The sequence below is a fragment of the Amblyomma mixtum genome, chromosome 3 (genome assembly GCF_055824585.1).
Source record: "Amblyomma mixtum isolate Tamu chromosome 3, ASM5582458v1, whole genome shotgun sequence".
Lineage (NCBI taxonomy): Eukaryota > Metazoa > Arthropoda > Arachnida > Ixodida > Ixodidae > Amblyomma > Amblyomma mixtum.
The window spans coordinates 16,563,264-16,581,415 of record NC_143014.1 but is presented as its reverse complement, the minus strand read 5'-3'; the positions used below and the strand labels follow the sequence as shown (position 1 = coordinate 16,581,415).

The 18,152-nt window shown below is 48.7% G+C and overlaps 1 protein-coding gene across 1 annotated transcript in view; it reads right to left on the bottom strand.

Moving 5' to 3' along the window:
- The window catches only part of LOC149349322 (uncharacterized), an 88,677-nt gene that overhangs the window by 7,463 nt on the left and 63,062 nt on the right, over positions 1–18,152 (bottom strand). The window contains exons 7-9 of the mRNA XM_089578262.1: positions 12,320–12,400; positions 1,669–1,758; positions 110–247 (exon numbers count right to left, since the gene is read on the bottom strand). Of these exons, the coding sequence (XP_089434388.1) occupies positions 110–247; positions 1,669–1,758; positions 12,320–12,400 (309 nt within the window). The remainder of the gene's footprint in view (positions 1–109; positions 248–1,668; positions 1,759–12,319; positions 12,401–18,152) is intronic.

The following is an 18,152-nucleotide window of genomic DNA, read 5'->3' as shown; positions in this document are numbered from 1 at the left end:
TCAAGTTACGTGAAACACCCTGTATACGAACAACAAGATTGTCTGAAGTAGCTGTGCATTTTCTCTGCGAGTACACACGTCGGCTTTTCTCGTTGTAGTGCTCACTCACGGTAGCAGGAGAGCCTGTGGCGAGCCGCGTCCGCCTTGAGGCAGCGGCTGGTGCAGTACGAGGCGAGGCCGCAGTCTATGCACTTGACGCGGCCGGCCTGGCTGCAGTCAGGCCGCTGGCACACGCCCAGGGGACCCACTGCATAGCCACCATGCAGCGTTTTTGGAGCGGCCGGTGCGGGATTGCTGCCGGGCGCTGTTATCGCCGGCGCTGCCCGATATCCATCCATCCATTCGTGCTGTGGGGAGGCGGCTCTCGTAGTGCTCGTACTACATGGCCTCCAAGATTACGCAGAGGGTTTTATCCAGGTTTAGGAAACCTCGCTGTAGCTGATTTGTTCCCTGTCATCATCCGCGGCAAACGTTAATTGTGACATGACGGTGTTAGATCACTATGGCATCTTTTCACAGTTACAATCGAGCTCTTCGCTGTTTTCGTTGTTTCTCTTTCGACGGGTAACAAATTCCGATGTATCATCAATTGTTTGATGAAGTGGCCCACGAAACACTCACGCGAAGAAACACTTCAAGAGGCAAGGAGGTAATAACTCGGCAGTGGAAAGGAGTTGAAAAATGGCCTTTGTTACGCCTTCCTCGCCGCGTCGCTGACAGCGTCAGCTCTAAGGTCGCAAGCCTGTTCTAGTTGACCTACCCTGAGAAAATTCATGTAATCTTTGTCTACTAAAATTAACCTGAAACCAAAGGATTGCCCGACAGACTCCCTTCAAATGGAGCAAACCGCTGTGGCGAAACCGATAGCGCCTCTGTCTATCCAGAGCATTTCTTAGGACGCCACGCTGCGTAGACAGCGTGGCGAGGGTCAACCTCACTGATGGTCCCTCCGCTGATTATTTCGTGCTGGCCACTACACCGTTGTCATCTCCTGGTGAGGGGAACGTCTGTCTTGTTAGCGAGAGGTTGACGGTTCGACTCCTGTACTTCAACAAGATGTGCGTTTCTTCGTCACGCGATTCTCAGCGGCGGTTCTCTTTCGGAAGCAACTGTGCGGTACCATGCTTGGATCCCGGATGATGAAACATCTCCTCCGGCCACGGCTACAACCGCGAGACGAGCTGCGTTCAGCAACTCTGACACGTGCACGCTACGCATAGACACTCGTCTTTCTCAAATATTTCTCTGTGCACCACAGACTGCTGTACTCAGGGCTGTCATTGTTTCCTGCTACCTTCATACTGCCACGTGAGCGTGACGACAGGGACGGCCGCTAGACAAAACTTCCCTGTTTTCTGGATGGCAGCTTGTCCAACTCAAATATCCGTTCACACCTTCAAGTTGAGACGCAGTACCCGTAATACCCCACCGAAACATTCTCACCGCTTCCTTGAACACTTTGGCGTCGCTTTTTTAGCATGCCCACCTTGCTTCATGAACAGTCGCTAAGCCGAATCGTTTTGTGTTCGCACTAACAAATAAGACGCCTAGGACTGCTCGCGACACCCGAAACACTTTTGCCCGTCTAAGGTAACTGCATTTTGTAAAAAAAAAAAGGAACTGAGGTGTCTTCAGCTCCGTGGTGCATTGTGCTGCACTTTACTTTACCGTAGCTGTGGACGCTGCTGTTCATCTTCCTCCAGGGCCTTGTAGGCATGACTTCCGTGGTAAGCGAAGACAAGTGGTCGATTTCTGGAACTGTAAAAAAAAATAATAAACCTTTGGAGTGGCATGCCCTTATTTTGTACTCCCTTGCAACTGAGGCGGCCATGATCGCTTTCCGTCCCGTGTAACAAGCAACAGTTTCTGGGCGTTTGCGGGAGCCAGACAACCGGAAGCTGTAAGCAGAGGCCTCTGCAATTAACCCTGCCCTGTGCCAGTTGCGGCCGCCCTTGCCCGGCAAACTAAATTTCTGGCGCCCCAACTACGCGTAACTTTTCTTGCCCGGAACGGCGCGGAAATGTGAAATTAGCAGTGATGTTGGGCAAGGGGGCTCTTGCATGGGTGGGGGCGCTTGCTCGGAATTTTACGGTATAAATTCGCCATTTTTCTTCATGTATAAATTATTACTTTTAGATTTGACCAATTTTTACGGCGTACGCCGCTAAACGGAGCCGTCGCGCGGATGAAGCCCGTCCAAGGTCACGGATCAAAGCAGCGAGTATTGACGGCTTTTCTTTTGAAAAAGGGTGCACTTCAGTACCGTTAATGCATTGTATTACTGGTGGGTAGCTTCAGCTTCGATGCCTGCAGCTATTATTGCGATTTGCGCCATCATAACGCGATAATTAACTGGATTATTTTGGCTCAACTGCTAAACACAACTGCATATAAACTTGGATAAAGTATGCGCGTCATTGGCAAGTAAGTATTGCGCGCAGCCGCGGTGTCTTGAATTCTGTCACCTGAGTAGCTTTGTGTGACTCATTCCAGTGACGTGTATGCCAGCGGCGAACGCGCCGGAGTCACGAGACCACGCCACTGGGAATGTGGAGAGAAGGCTGCTCTCCCCATTGTCAACAGTGACGTGACGTCACGACAGCGCGCTGACCACTTAGGGAAGGGTTGCATGCCCCAGCTTGTGAGCAACCTACTGCTCCTAGTTAGGGGCTCGCGGCGGGAAAGCTTGCAGCTGGCCCCGGAGGGACCCCTTGCTGCCCGGTCGCCGGTCGACGATTTTGTGAGCTACTCAACTTCTGTTTTATCGGACAGAGCATTCTTCCGCAGTGTGCTTTGCCTCGCGTTAGGACATTCAACTGTTTCCTAGCGTGCTCTGCCGTTGCCTACTTCGTGCGAACCTGCAGTGGCTGCGACTCTGCGCCACGGGTAGGGGAAACGTGTCGCGTACGAGTGACGCCTGCGGGTAGCCGGCACGGAAGCTCTCCTTCCCGGCCAGCTGGGCGCAGAGTGACCCCATAACCTGTTTGGGTTCCTCTGGCATAAATACGTGGCACTGTGCGAGCGTGTTTGCTGCAGGTTGGCCTCCTTTAGCAAGCTATTTTGTTTTTCGAATATCTGAAGAAAATTCACATCGTGAAGCTCAAGCACACAGCATAATATTGACTCCAGCGCAAACAGGTAAAGACACGCTGTGAAAGACTCATCTGGTCCTCATAATTATAGTTGCGAAGGCCGCAATGATAGTGCAAATTTAGACCGGTCGTCGGCAGATTTTCGTAGGGAAAGTTCAGCTTTCCTCCAAGACTGCAGGCAAAAGAAAAAAAAAATGACGGGTGTCTTTTGAAGCATGCAAAACATATGAAACTGCAAAGTAGTCTGCAGCTGTAACTATCACGTCCCCGCTGTACGGGTCTGACTACCATACCCATTTGGGAGGGGGCGAGTTATAGGCACGGAAAGCCACCCGTAAGGGTACATTTTTTTTATAATGTACAGCCTCAGAGAGAGTGACTGTGCCTGTACCGACATCTTGATGGCTACTACCACATTCTAATAAATTATGTTCAATTATTTGTAAGGATTTGCCACGCACTGCACATGCGTGATCTTGTTACCACCTTTTTTAATACATCGAGCCAGTGGGAATACTGGTAGTGTCAGAAAGCTCTGGCTGTAAATGCGTCCACTTCCATCAACCAAACGCAACGCGTTTTTTCTGCATTCTGGATACCTGTCTGAAAACATGGCGGCGATGGCAACCTCCGATGCCACTGTGTTTGTGGAAAATCGCTGCTGCTGTGGACTTTCGCCCTCTTTAGCCTCACTCCAATTTTAAAATAAGGTATTAAGGCGAAAGCCTTTCATGCCTCATCGTTGTAAGCAGCAGTTGTCGACAGAAAATGTCACGCTTTTCAATTGGTCGAAACGGCCGTGACGTCACAGTGCGCGAATTTCAAACCGGGCCAATTGTACTTTGCCTAGTAACCATGCAACCAATCGAAGGGGTCGTAGAGTGATGCTTCAAGTAAGTGGGACTGAGCTTAGTTAATTGCTTAATTACCCAATTAGCCTAATTAACTTTTCTAGTCAGGCCATATAAATAAATAAAACGGAGTAGGAAATTGGTCGAGCTCGGGAATCGAACCCCGGTCTTCGGCGTGCGAGACGTGCATGCTATCCACTCCGCCACGCCAGCTCGATGGTTTGGAATGAACAAAGGCGCGTCTAGTGAATACGGTGTCTTCGCTCACTGCCATCCTCCTCCCTTCTCTTCCGGAGAGGTTTAGGTGTCCACCGAGATATGAGAGACAGATACATTTCCTTTCCTCAAAAACCAATTTACCGACGAGCGAAGCGTAGACCCGAATAGGCAATGGCGTTCTATGGACTCCCTGGCAGCGTTGCAAGATGCTGTCGCGTTCCACTCTTAGAGGCGAAGCTTAACATCTTAACCACACATCAGTGACCACACTTTAGGTAAAAAAAGTGCCCCCTGAATTTTGACGGGTGTTCACCGAGATATGTGAGACAGTTAATGCGTAATTTGCTTTCCTCAAATACAATTTTCATTTCCTTCATTAGGGGCCCTCTTTGTCTTCTTTCACTCCCACTTCCTCCCTTCCTCTACGGTGTGGTTCAGGTGTCCACCGAGATGACAGAGAATTACTGCGCCATTTCCTTTGAGTTCAAAGGGCAAGGCATCGCGCCGAACGGGTGGTGGCGTTCCGTGGACTCCCTGGCAGCGCTACAACACGCTGTCGCGTTCCACTCCTAAAGGCGAAGCTTAAGCCTAATTAATTAGCAGTTAATTAGTATTCAGATATTAATAAGTAATTAACCATTAATTAGATATTGTAATCATTTAGTAATTAGTACTCAAGTATATGTGACGCAACCAGTGCCGCAGAAGCAGTCGAAGTGCTGCGGAAAACGCTTTCGCCTCTACGCACTTTAGACAGCCAAAGTGTCCCCTGACTTTTTCATTTCCCTCCTTCAATGTGTGCGTTCTTTTGAAATCTTCATTCATATTATATACTCGCTGCTATTAAAACAATGGAGTGCACACTGCAACCGCGCAAAACGACGAGGGACGAAGAGAGGAAAGCACAGGACAAGACAGGACAAATGTCAACCACCAACTAGCCCGCCTTCACTTGTTACATGTGCTATTAAAACGACGGGGTTAGCAGGCCAGTAAAGCTGCCAAAGGGCAGCTTTTTCCCGCAGCCCTTTCATGTACTTGCGCATACAGTTAGTTAGTTAGTTATTAGGGGTTTTATGGCGCATAAGCACCTATGGCTATCATGCGCCAAACACAAGGTTAGATGATGTTATGTCAAGTGTACAGAGGTTACATTATAATAGATTTAAAACATTGGCTTTCTTTAGAAACTTACAAACAAGTGAAAACTCGACAAGTGTTTGCTCGCCTAAAAGCAATGTGGGATGAAATGGAATGTGTTCGTTGTAAAATACCGTAAAAAAATGTTTTCTAAGTTCTTCGAGACACGAACAAGAAATTAAAATGTGGTTTACTGTGAGCTCCTCACCACACATTTCACACAGAGGTTTCTCTTTTTTTGTTAATAAGAAGTTATGGGTGATGTGTGTGTGACCTATGCGTAAACGACATAAAATTACTTCGATAAAACGCTCTTTATGGCGGCAGGATTTCCATTCTTTTAAAATGGGCTTTATGGTATGCAGCTTGTTGTGTCCTTCATTTTCCCAAGAAGCTTGCCATTTGGCTCTTAGTCTGCTATGCACTAACTTCATGTAATCTCTAGGAGGCAAATTCACATGTTTTATTTCCATGGTTCTGGTTTGTGCAGCACACATGTCGGCTCTCTCATTGTCCCTAATGCCAATGTGACTGGGAACCCAGCAGAATTTTATACCATGTTTTTGTGTTGTGACCTTTACTATATTGTGTATGATGCTTCCAATCAGTGGCTCCGTGGCATTTTTGGAGTTTAATGCTACAAGGACGCTCAGTGAATCTGTATAAATTATGCTGTTTTTGATGTTTTCATTTGTTATTTTCTGTACCGCAACACTAATAGCATAACACTCCGCGGAGAAAACTGTAGCACATGAGGGCAGTCGTACTGCATTTTCATTTTTTCCTTGTATTACTGCGCTTCCTACATCAGCATGCGTTTTTGACCCATCAGTATAAAAGGCAGTATAATTTCTGGATTTTTGTTGTACTGCTAGATATTCTTGCATTATATGGTCGTCTGGTGTACAGGTTTTCCTGAGGCGTGTTAGTGTGACGTCACACACTGTGGGCAGAGTGTACCACGGTGGTAGCGCTTCGTGTCTTGGGGCAATATTTTTGATTACGTTTAGTATGTTCAGAGTTTGACATTTTTTCTTCGAAGCGCAAGAGGAACGGCTTAATCGCATGGGGCTTGTTGTTGAAGAGTATTCGGGATGGGCATTTCGTGACAATTGGGTAACAGGGATGTTTGTGCTGAGAAAGGATTTTGAGGATGTATGTACAAGTTAGTGCAGTTCTTCGATCTTCTAAGGAAGGTTGATTAGTTTCCACATACAGACTTGCTATTGGTGAAGTTCTGTAAGCACCGGAAGACAACCTTAAATCAAGATTCCACGTGGACAGGATCCAGTCGTTTTATGTAGGACGGTCTTGCTGAGCCATATACTATGGAGCCATAGTCTAAATTAGAGCGAACCAGAGAACGATATATATGTAACAGGGAAGCTCTATCAGACCCCCAGCGTTTTCTTGATAGTATTTTCAGCACATTGAGGGCCTGGGAAGCTTTTTTCTTTAAGCTGTTTATATGTGGCAAGAAAGTGAGCTTTTTATCGAAAGTTATCCCTAGGAATTTATGCTCTTGTTTGACAGGTAGTGGGGTTTGGTTTAAATATAGTATGGGGTCGGCCTGTAGGCCTCGTCTCAAAGAGAACAGAACCGCTACTGTTTTCTGACGGGAAAATCTAAATCCGTTTCTATCTGCCCAGGAAGCCAGTTTATTTATTGTTATTTGTATTTGCCGCTCACAGGTAGGTATCCTGAAGACGTGCATGCTATTTGGAGGTCGTCTACGTAAACTGAGTACATTATGGATTTTGGGATTATTTCTCCTATGGAGTTCATTTTGATGACAAATAAGGTCGTGCTGAGGATGCACCCTTGGGGCACACCAGTTTCTTGGATAAAAGTCTTGGAGAAGGTTGCGCCTAGGCGGACTCTGAACGTTCGATTGGTCAGGAAGTCGCTCAAACAGCTCAGCATCCTGCCGCGGATACCTAGGTCCGCTAGGTCACGGAGGATACCGAACCTCCACGTGGTATCGTAAGCCTTCTCCAGGTCGAAGAAGACCCCGATACAGTGTTGGTTGTGGATGAACGCTTCCCGGACTGTTCTCAAAGCGTACAAGGTGATCGGTTGTGGAACATGTTTTTTTTAAAACCGCACTGGTGTATATCTAAAAGTTGCTGGGACTGAAGTATGAAGGTTAGTCTGATGTTTAGAATGCTTTCGAATGATTTTGGTATACAGCTAGTGAGTGCTATTGGCCTGTAACTGGTGGGACTAGTTTGTGGTTTCCCTGGTTTTAGGAAGGGTACTATGATTGCTTCTTTCCATGCTTGGGGGATTTCTCCACTCATCCATATTTTATTGAAAAATTTTAGGAGAGCCTCTATGGCAGTCTCAGAGAGGTGAGCAAGCATGGCATAATGTATATTGTCTGGGCCTGGTGCTGTCATTTTACCGGATGTTAGTACTGCGTTTAGTTCCTGCATGGTAATAAGCTGATTGTAGTCTTCATGTATGCATGTTCCAAAGGGCAGGCTTTGTTTTTCTACTATTGTTTTGTGCTTTTGAAATGTGTGTGTGTAGTTGGATGAGCTTGAAACTGTGGAAAAATGCTCACCCAATATGTTGGCCTGCTCTTCTAATGTTGTTTGAGTACCGGGTGTTGTTAGCATTGGAAATGTGAATGGAGTAAAATTTCCTGTGAATTTCCGCACCTGCTCCCACATTTTCTTTGGTGATATTGAGCTGTTTATGGAGGGTATGTACTGTTGCCATGATGCCCTTTCTGCGTTGCGTCTAAAGTATCGTGCTTTGGCTCTGGCCCTTTTGAAGATGAGCAAGTTTCCTGCAGTGGGATATCTGCGAAGCCCCAAGCCTTGTTTTGCTGCTTTTTAGCTAATGTGCATTCATTTGACCACTAAACTTTATATGTTTTTCGTGCAATTTCAGACGTTTGTCGGATGGCTTCTAGTGCTGCAGATATTAAGCATGTGACAAATTTTTCATTTAGTTCTTCTATAGTAAGGGTTTCGGCATATTCTTTTTCTAGTGTGGCCTTCGTTCTGAAAAGTGCCCAATCGGCGAGGTGAATTTTCCATCGCCGTGGCTTCGTAGGGAGGATGAATGTAGCTGATGTTAGTTTTAAAACCGTAGGTAAGTGATCACTTCCCCGGGGGTCATCTAAAACATCCCAAATAAAATTATTAAAAACAGATGGTGATGCAAATGCTAAATCGAGGCAGGTCATTTTTCCAGAGCTGGGGCAGCAGTACGTAGCTTTTCCTGTATTCGTTAAACATATGTTATTCGAAAGAATAAAATCCTCGATGAGCTGACCCCTGGAATCAGTATGCTCACTTCCCCAGAATGAGGAGTGTGCGTTAAAATCCCCTATTATTACATATGGCTCTGGCAACTGTTCCAGAAGTTCTTCTAGGTCATGCATGGCTATTGTATTGTGTGGTGGTATGTACACAGAGCATATTGTTATTGTTTTATGGCTAATGATGTTTACTGCGACCGCTTCTAAGTTCGTCTTTAATGATACCTCTCTTGCAGGGATATCGCTTTGCGTAGTGATAGCGACGCCTCCTGAGAGTCGGCTAGCTTGTACTCGGTCTTTCCGGAAAATATTATATTTTTTTAAAGATGTTTGTGCGCTGTGGCCCAAGGTTCGTTTCTTGCAGGCACACAGCTGTAGGTGCCATTGTTTTGAGCATATCGGTTATGTCTGTGTAGTTTCTGTGTAGACCTCTACAGTTCCATTGTATTAGATACGCCATTGTGATAAGTTGGGGATTGGGGAAAGTTACTTATTCTCAGGAGCAGTGATTTGTGGTCTCCCTTTTTTCTCTAGGGAGTCTCGCCGCCGCTGCAGCGGTGGCGAACCAGGAGTTGTATCCATCGCCACTTTCGTGGCGCCGGATTTCCGCGGAGAATCCGCGGATGCGTGTGTTTTAGATGTCAGCGGACTTTCGCTGATATCCATCTCCTCCACGGTGGACGTGGAGGCTGCTTCTTGTTTACGATGGCCCGTGGCCTTCGCATTCGTCTTTTTTGTTGGCACCACTGAACCATGCTCTGCTCCAGGGGCAGAGTCTCTTGGGCCAGCAGTTGACTTCTTAGAGGGGTGGGGCGACAGGTCGAGTTCAGCAGAGCTGTTCTGGGTGTCTGTCGCCGAGGATGCCGCTGCTGAAAGTGGGGCCTGAGGGCCTCCGGCGAGGATCGCGTGGTCTTCCCGCGAAATTTTCAGCCCTGTGGACTGTGTCACCGACTTCTGTGGTGGGTACTTGGTTGTCGACCCCAGGTCCTTCGGATCGACCTGTGTGCCGACAGAAACTGAAGGCGGCGGCGGTCCCCGCGTCACCGCTTCAGAGTATGTCCCTTTCTGTTGGAAAGAGACGCGTTTTTTTGCTTCAAGGTAGGACAGGTTTTCTGTGGTCTTCAAAGTTATGATTTGTTTTTCTGTTTTCCAGACTGGGCACGACCTGGAGTACGCGCCATGTGCGCCATCGCAGTTGATGCGTTTTGGTGTGCGTTCGCATCTTTCCTCTGTATGTGAATCTTCTGCGCATGTGACACAAGTGGGTTTACCGCGGCAAGCCAACATGCTGTGTCCAAAGCGCTGGCACTTGAAACATCGTCTCGGGTTCGGTATGTATGGGCGGACTTTACAATGGAGGTATGCGGCCTGGATGGAGTCAGGCAGAGTTGTGGTATTGAAAGTTAAGACAATGTGTTTTGTCTTGATTTCAACATTGTTTCTCCGGATGGTTATTCGTCGGGCTGCTATTCCTCCTTGTTCAGATAGTTCTTCTTCCATTTCCGCATCGGTACTCTGTAGGAGTTCATATTCAGATATGACGCCCTTTGAGTGTTTCAGGGTGCGGTGCGGGGTTACCTGTAGACTCGTTTCTCCAAGATTCTGTAACGACATCAGTTTGGTGCTCTGTTTTTTTTTGTTTATTTCTACAAGAAGATCTCCGGTTCGCTGCTTTTTTGCTTTGTAGTCTTTGCCTACACACCTTTTTAGGGTGTTGGCGATCACAAATGCAGACAAGTTTCCTACAGGTTCATCTGTATTTGAGTGAACCATGAAAAACTTTGGAACGTTGGAAACGTTTCTGGTTTCTGTGGCATCAATTTTTTCGCATCGGTGCGACCCCTTTTTGGGGGCCGATCTGATTTTTTTGCAAATTTTTCCATACGGCATGTACTGGCTAAGGGTTCCTCATACTCTGTCGCGTCTGATTCACCCTTATACACAGAGGAAGGTCCCGGGACTCCCCGCCTGGTAGACAAACGAGGAGCCCATCTGCCGAGGATTGACCACTTCCTCGTTCGCCACCGTTCATGGTTTCTTCCCTCCACCTTTCAACCTATCGCCGCGGTACGGATGACAGCTTCGGTATGGGGGCTAAGGGTCCGTGGTGGCGCCAAGCACCAACACCTCGTTTCAAAAGGTGCCCCTGCGGGGTACTTGCGCATACATGAAAAATAAAGATTTGCCTTGATTTGATTTGAAAGGTGCTCTTATAAAGTTACGGAATGCATGGGATGTTAAAGCTCGCGGCTTCACAAATATTGTCCAGCAAGGATTTTTTTATTGCACTTTGCAGAATCTGAGTTATCTGTAGTCAAAACACCAATTTCAGCGTCTTCGCGCCTTTCCCCCTCCACTCGTCACTTTTTGCACGCTGGAAGGCAGGCGCTCCTGAAAGTAAAACAGGAAGATTCTATTTTGGTTTGGTTTGGTTTATGGGGTTTAACGTCCCAAAGCGACTAAGGCTATGAGAGACGCCGTAGTGGAGGGCTCCGGAAATTTCGACCACCCGGGGTTCTTTAACGTGCACTGACATCGCATAGTACACGGGCCTCGAATTTCTCCTCCAAAGAAATTCAGCCGCCGCGACCGGGATCGAACCCGCGTCTTTCGGGCCAGCAGCCGAGCACCATAGCCACTGAGCCACCGCGGCGGCGGAAGATCCTATTTTATTTTAGCTACCGCCGCGGTGGCTCAGTGGCTATGGCACTCGGCTGCTGACCCGAAAGACGCGGGTTCGATTCCGGCCGGGGCGGGCGAATTTCGATGGAGGTGAAATTCCGGAGGCCCGTGTACTGTGCACGTTAAAGAACCCCAAGTGGTCGAAATTTCCGGAGTACTTCACTACGGCGTCCCTCATAGCCTTAGTCGCTTTGGGACGTTAAACCCCAATAAACCAAACCAAACCAAACCTACTTTAGCTGGTGACTGTGGTTTAATAAATCTTGTGAAATGTTAGCATTCGAAAAGTTTCCTACGTAAAGAAGGGCTAATAAACGTCAAAGTTGTTTTCACTGCTGTTTTTCTGGAAGCGCTAGCATAAAACGCGCGCTGTCATTCTGTGGTGATTGTATAATGCGTCTCGGGGCCGGTGTACCATACGGAAAACGGGCACTACAATTTTTATCGCAATAGGTTTCTGCGATAGTTTTGCTGCACATGTAGCTACGGAAAACTTACGCTGCCGATGATGAAGCATACAGTTATTCTTGCTAACAACATACCATTGCCCTGAAAGTTTAGCTGTTGCACGGGCCGCTAAATGTTAGCGCGGCGCTACTTCTTCGAGTACAGAGTTGGAGATTGCGTTTGCTAGGATTCAAACACATGCGCCGAAACCATTATTAATGTCTAATTGAAGTATAGGTAGGGCTTAACTAGACGTCGTTAAATAACGCAATCGCCTGCGAAAAGCCTCGTGGTAAACAAAAACAACGACCTTAATGTCATTTTCAGTAACGGCGAAAGCAAATATCGTGTGGTTGATGCTTCAAGCGAATGTTTTTGCCTGATACACGATGTCGTCGAGAAAACTGGCTTCGCGTTGTCACGGGCTCTGCGTGAGCCACCTGTTTGCAGATGCAAAGCCGGAGCTTGAGCTGTGCTGGTATTTGCCGAGAATGACTTCGTTAACACACCTTGCATGCTTGCCTTGCACAACCACTCAAGTTAAAATATTTCGCTTGCTGCCCAGATGAGAATTCTCCTCCACGCTCTCATCCGGCGGCGCAGTGCACTGGCGTTACCTGGGTCGTGGCGGATGACCGGAGGCGTGGCAGAACTGGGCGGTGGCCCTTCCCAGCAGAGCGGGGAGGTTTCCGGGACCTCTGCGAAGCGGACAGCCCGGTTTTGATCAGCCTTGCGTGCAATGCCTCTTCATCGATGCCATACCCAGCTGCAACACCTTTGCACGCATCACAGCACAGGGGTTGCATAGTGGCTGACAGAACTTTCAACACACAGTTCAGACCATCAAACGCGGTAGAAAGCATCAAAGGATGTAATTATAATAATATCCCGCGGCTCCCGTCTCGAATAGTGCGAACAAAAAAATGAATAGCGAAAAACATCACCTTTAAATGAGAGCTCTCTGACATTTACGAAATGACCTGTGATATATATTACACGAAGGAGCTCCGATCAATGCCAGTTTTTGATACTGTGGAAGAACTTCAATCGTCAATCGGACATTTGTCATGCAAGCTCCTGCCATTGAAGGTCACTCTTAGCTGCAACCATGCTGGCTCTCCCGTCAAAACTACATGTAATAAATCGGGTTTCTATTTTTCAGGTTTGTTGATTAGTTCACAAGTATATGGGTCTACACATCAATTGACCCCACACGAGTAAAATATATTTAGCTGCGGCTTCATGGTAGACGACTAGAATTGTGTCTAAAAAAATATGCGACTGAACCTGTCCTGCTCGCCACGTAATTAATGTCCCACGCAAGTCGAAAGTGAAAACGACACCTGGGTATTTGAACTCCATGGCCTACTTTAAGGCGGCATTATGAATGTGATATGTATGCAGAGCCGGTTTCCTGAAAAAGTGACGTGATTCACATTCAGCGTCATTTCCCAACGCGAAACAAGCTGCCACACAAAGTAACTTTACGTGGCTGTGTGAGCACTGGCATTGTGAATTACTATAAAGAAAACACAATCTCTGCTGAACATACCAAACTATATTATCAGTATACCATCTGAAATACTGTAGCGCGAGCTATACTCGCCGAGGTTGAGAAGTTTCGCGTGGCTCAAGGAGAGCCGTGCTGCGCATGCGCGAGGAGCAAGTGACGTCACTACGCGCAGCTGACGTGCCTCGCCGCGCGCGCTCGCCTTCCTTTCCTTAAAATGATCGGAGTGTAAAACGTTGTCAACGCCAATGCCAATGAACACAATGTATTTGTATTTGCCTGCATTTATGCGCTGTGTTACTGTATCAACCTCCCCACTGTAATGCCAAATGGCGCTGTGGGTAAAAGATAAATAACATAAATAAATAAACACCGAAGGCCTATGGCTTCATCGCCGCGTTTCTGGCATAACCTTGTCAATGCCTGCAGCTCACATCTCTCTCTCTCATCACCCCACGTACCTATAAGCACGATTCAGGCGTCCACTGACCCAGGGAGCCATTATGCGCACTACCTTTCCTTAAAATGATCGGAGTGTAAAACGTTGTCAGCGTCAACGCCAATGAACGCAACGAACGCCGACGGCCTTCATCGCCGCGTTTCTGGTACAACGTTGTCAATACCAACGCATGCAGTGCACACTTGCCACTACCGCCAGTTAGCTTAAAGCACGGTCGGGGTGTCCACTGTTCCAAGAGGGCAGTTATGCGCCTTCCCTCTGGTTCAGGTGTCCACAAAGATGTGGACACCTACCCCTCACCTCACGCTACGTATATCCTGGCATGGCAGAGCTAAGCCACTGCCAATTTTTTATATAAAGCAAACACAAAAGTAGCCTCAAGGCAGAATGTAAATGAGAGAAAGGAAGCTTGAGGAATAACCACTGACTGCTGGCAAAGTCGAAGGAATCATATTTCATTGTGCCGGCAGAGCGCAATACTTTAGCCACAGGAGTGCATTTGCGGCCGAAACGAGAGATCACTCGCACACCTGTTAGTCAGGAAGAGTTATTGATTTTCATTTTTCACTAGACACGAGAACTCAGAGAGCTCTTATTCACGTGACGTCGCAGCCGCATAGCTTCAACGCTGCAGGACCAAGCAGGCGGAGATAAGCACACACAAGGCGGCCTTTCGCCGTGCTCCATGAGCAACAAAATGGCGGCAGCTGTGACGTGATACTCTCTATGGCGCGGTGCGCCAATGCAGGCAACCATAGCAGCGCATCAACACGGCGATAGCATCGTGTCGAGGCCACATGAGTGGGGTAATCCGGTTTCCCCCATTTGCGGAACGCGAGCCGCTCGCGACGCGGCTTAGAAAAAGAATGTCACGTAGTGGTGGCTGCAGCCCGGAGAGCAGGAAGACCGCGAAAATGCCTTCTAAACAAAACACTTTATTGGGGCTGACTTGCGCCCGCAAACAAGCGAATTAGTCGGTGGCGGCGTAGCAACAAGCGTGCTCGATGGCCGTCGAATCGAATGCCCGCCACACTCGGCCGTGCTGAAGTTAAAGCTGACAGCGAACTTTCGAGATAAAGCGTGCAAAGTTACAAGAACATTCTGGAACAACGTGGAATCGGCTCCGCCTGGATGCGATCAATCGAGATAAATCTGGCCGAGTCTTGCACAAACAAAGCGATAAAGCGGCGTGCCGGCAGCTTCTAAGAATGAACAAACAAATACTACAAATATTCGCGGCATTACTCCCCTCTCAAAGGAGCGTCGCCCATATGCTGTAAAACATAAGGCGACTAGAGACAAATGAAATGGATTGTGCAAAAATAAACACCGAGCGTGGAAACAAAGCGTAATAAGTCTTTGAACGGACGACATGGACATCTCGTCGTACGCGGCGTCGCTGGGAGGCAGTCATTTTGTCAGGGACGACTTCATAGTCCAGTTCACCTAGCCGACGAAGGACCTAGTACGGGCCTAAATAATGGCGCAAAAGTTTTTCACTCCGTCCGCGGCGGCGAATGGGCATCCAAACCCAGACTCGGTCTCCTGGCTTCTATTCCGCGTTGTGCCTTCGTAGGTTGTAGCGTCTCGCGTCGGTCCGCTGCAGGTCTTTGATCCGTAATCGGGCAAGTCTTCGGGCTTCTGCGCGTTGAAGGCAGGCGGCGAAGTCGACGTTATCTTCTTCGGTAACATTGGGCAGCATGGCGTCTAGCGGGGTCGTGGCCTCCCTGCCATGGACGAGTCTAAAAGGCGTCATTTTAGTGATCTCCCGCACTGCAGTGTATGTAGGTGAAGACGATGTAAGGCGGGATGACGTTTCAGGTCTTGTGTTCGGCATCGACATACATGGCGAGCATATCGGCGATGGGTTTGTTCAGGCACTCGGTCAGTCGGTTGGTTTGCGCATGGTATGCAGCTCCGGTGGCTGGTTTGGCTGTAACGCAGGATGGCTTGCGTCAGTTCCGCCGTGAATGTGTTACTCTGTCTGTGATGAACACATCGGGGGCACCATGTCGCAGAAGAATGCACTCCACGAAATATTTGGTGACTCCTGCTGCTGTTACATTCGGTAGGGCTTTTGCCTCGCCGTACCGAGTCAGATAGTCGGTCACTACGGTGATCCACTTATTTGCAGACGCTGACTTTGGGGAAGGGCCAGGCAAGTCCATGCCGCTCTGATGAAGGGGCTTTGAGGGGGGGGGGGGGGGGGGGTCAAGTGGGACGGGTCTTTCATCGCTGACAATCTCGGCAGATTTTCACACAATGTGCGACATCGGCAAACAGTTGGGGCCAGTAATACTTGTCTGGAATGCTGCGGAGGTTGCGAGAAAACCCCAGATGTCCAGCTGTCGGCTCATCGTGTGAAGCCTGAAGAACTTCTTCGCGCAGACCTGCAGGCACAACAAGGAGGTAGGCTGTTTTGTTCGATGCGAAGTTCTTCAAGAGGACATCATTCTGTACACACAACCAAGTCAATCCTCGCTTGAACGAGCGGGGGGGGGGGGGGGGGGGGAAGAAACCTAGCCTTCCAAGCATTCGATGAGGCGTTTTAGGTCGCGGTCTGAGTGTTGCTTCTGTGCAAGAGCTGGAGATGATGGGTCCCGGGAAGGCGTCGTCATCGTCGTCCAGCGGCGGTGTATCTACAGGGGCTCGTGACAGGCAGTCATCATCAGAGTGCTTGCGTCCGGACTTGTAAGCGACGGTGACGACAAACTCCTGGAGGCGCAGGCTCCGTCGAGAGAGCCGACCGGAGGGGTCCTTCAAACTTACAAACGTGCACAGTGCGTGGTGATCGCTGACCACTTTGAACGGTCGTCCGTACAGGTAGGGACGGAATTTCGACGTAGCCCAGATGATGGCAAGGCACTCCTCCTCAGTTGTAGAATAGTTAAACTGGGCCTTGGACAGGTAACGGCTAGCGTATGCGATTACTTTCTCCAGTCCATCGGTTTTTTGAACGAGGACGGCGCCTAGGACCATGCTGCTTCCGTCGGTATAAATTTCAGCTTCGGCGTTTTCACCCCAGTGCGCAAGGATCAGTGGGGACTGCAAACGACGCTGAAGTTCCTTGAAGGCTTCTGCTTGCAGCGCTTCCCATTTAAATGGCATGCCTGCCTTTGACAGCTGGGTCAGAGGCTCGGTGATGCGCGAAAAGTTCTTTTCAAATCGTCCGTAATAGGCGCATAGTCCGAGGAATCTGCTCGCAGCTTTCTTATCGGCCGGCGGTGGAAACAGTGCGATAGCGGCTATTTTCTACGCGTCTGGGCGTACTCCCTCCATGCTAACGATGTGGCCTGGAAACAGCAGTTCTTCATAGGCAAAGTGGCACTTCTCTGCTTTCAAGGTTAGGCCGGAAGACTTGATTTGCATCTAGTACTGTTCAAAGCGTTTTTAGGTGCTCTTCAAAGTTCGAGGCGAAGACAACTACGTCATCTTAATATACTAGACAAATATGCCACTTCAGGCCTGCCACCACTGTATCCATTACTCGCTGAAACGTCGCTGGTGCGGAACAGAGACCAAATGGCATCACCTTGAACTCGCAGAGACCAACGGCAGTGATGAATGCGGTCTTCTCGCGATCTCTTTCATCGACCTCAATTTGCCAGCAGCCGCTCTTGAGGTTCATCGATGAGAAATACTAGGCGTTGCATAGCCGGTCCTGTGTGTCGTCCAGGCGAGGGAGGGAGTAGACGTCCTTTGTTATGTTGTTCGAGCAGAGGTAATCGAATCAGAATCGAAGTGCACCGTCTTTCTTCCTTAGTGGAACAGCCGGTACCGCCCAGGAGCTCTTTGAAGGCTAGATGACGTCGTCGCGAAGCATTTCTTGCACTTGGTCCTAGATGGCTTGTCGTTCTCTCGGCGACGCTCGGTAGGGGCTTTGGCGGAGAGGTCGACGCGCTGGTCGGTTCTAATGCGATGCTTGGCAATCGGCGTTTGTCGGACCTTCCGCGATGACGAGAAGCACTCGCTGTAGCTTCGAAGCAGATTGCGGATCTGGTCTTGTTTGTTCCGGGGCACGGCTGGTTTGATGTATAAAGTGGGCGAGTTCTCTAAGCCAGGCAAATCTTCTGCGGATGGGTCGGAGAGGACGAAGTCGCGTGCACCTCGTCAAAGAAAACTATCGTCGCTCTGCGGTTAATGTGCCGGTATACTTCTCTGAATTTAGTCAGCAGTACTTCAGCTTGGCCATTGCGGAAATGTCCGATGCATCTTGCGATGCAGGTTCCTCGTTCTAGAAGCAACTGCATGTTCCCCTCGATGATGGCTTCAGTTTTACTGGCTTTTGCGGCGCCTACGCTGACGGTGACGCTTGAGCGGGGTCAGACGCTCACTTCTTCCTCCAGGACATTCAGGGCCAAGTGATGTTCCAGAGTTGTCATCGAAGGGATGGCGTCCACTGTAAAAAGTGTGATCAGCTTGGATCGCAGGTCGATGATTGGTTGATGCTCATTAAAGAAATCCATGTCCAAGATTACTT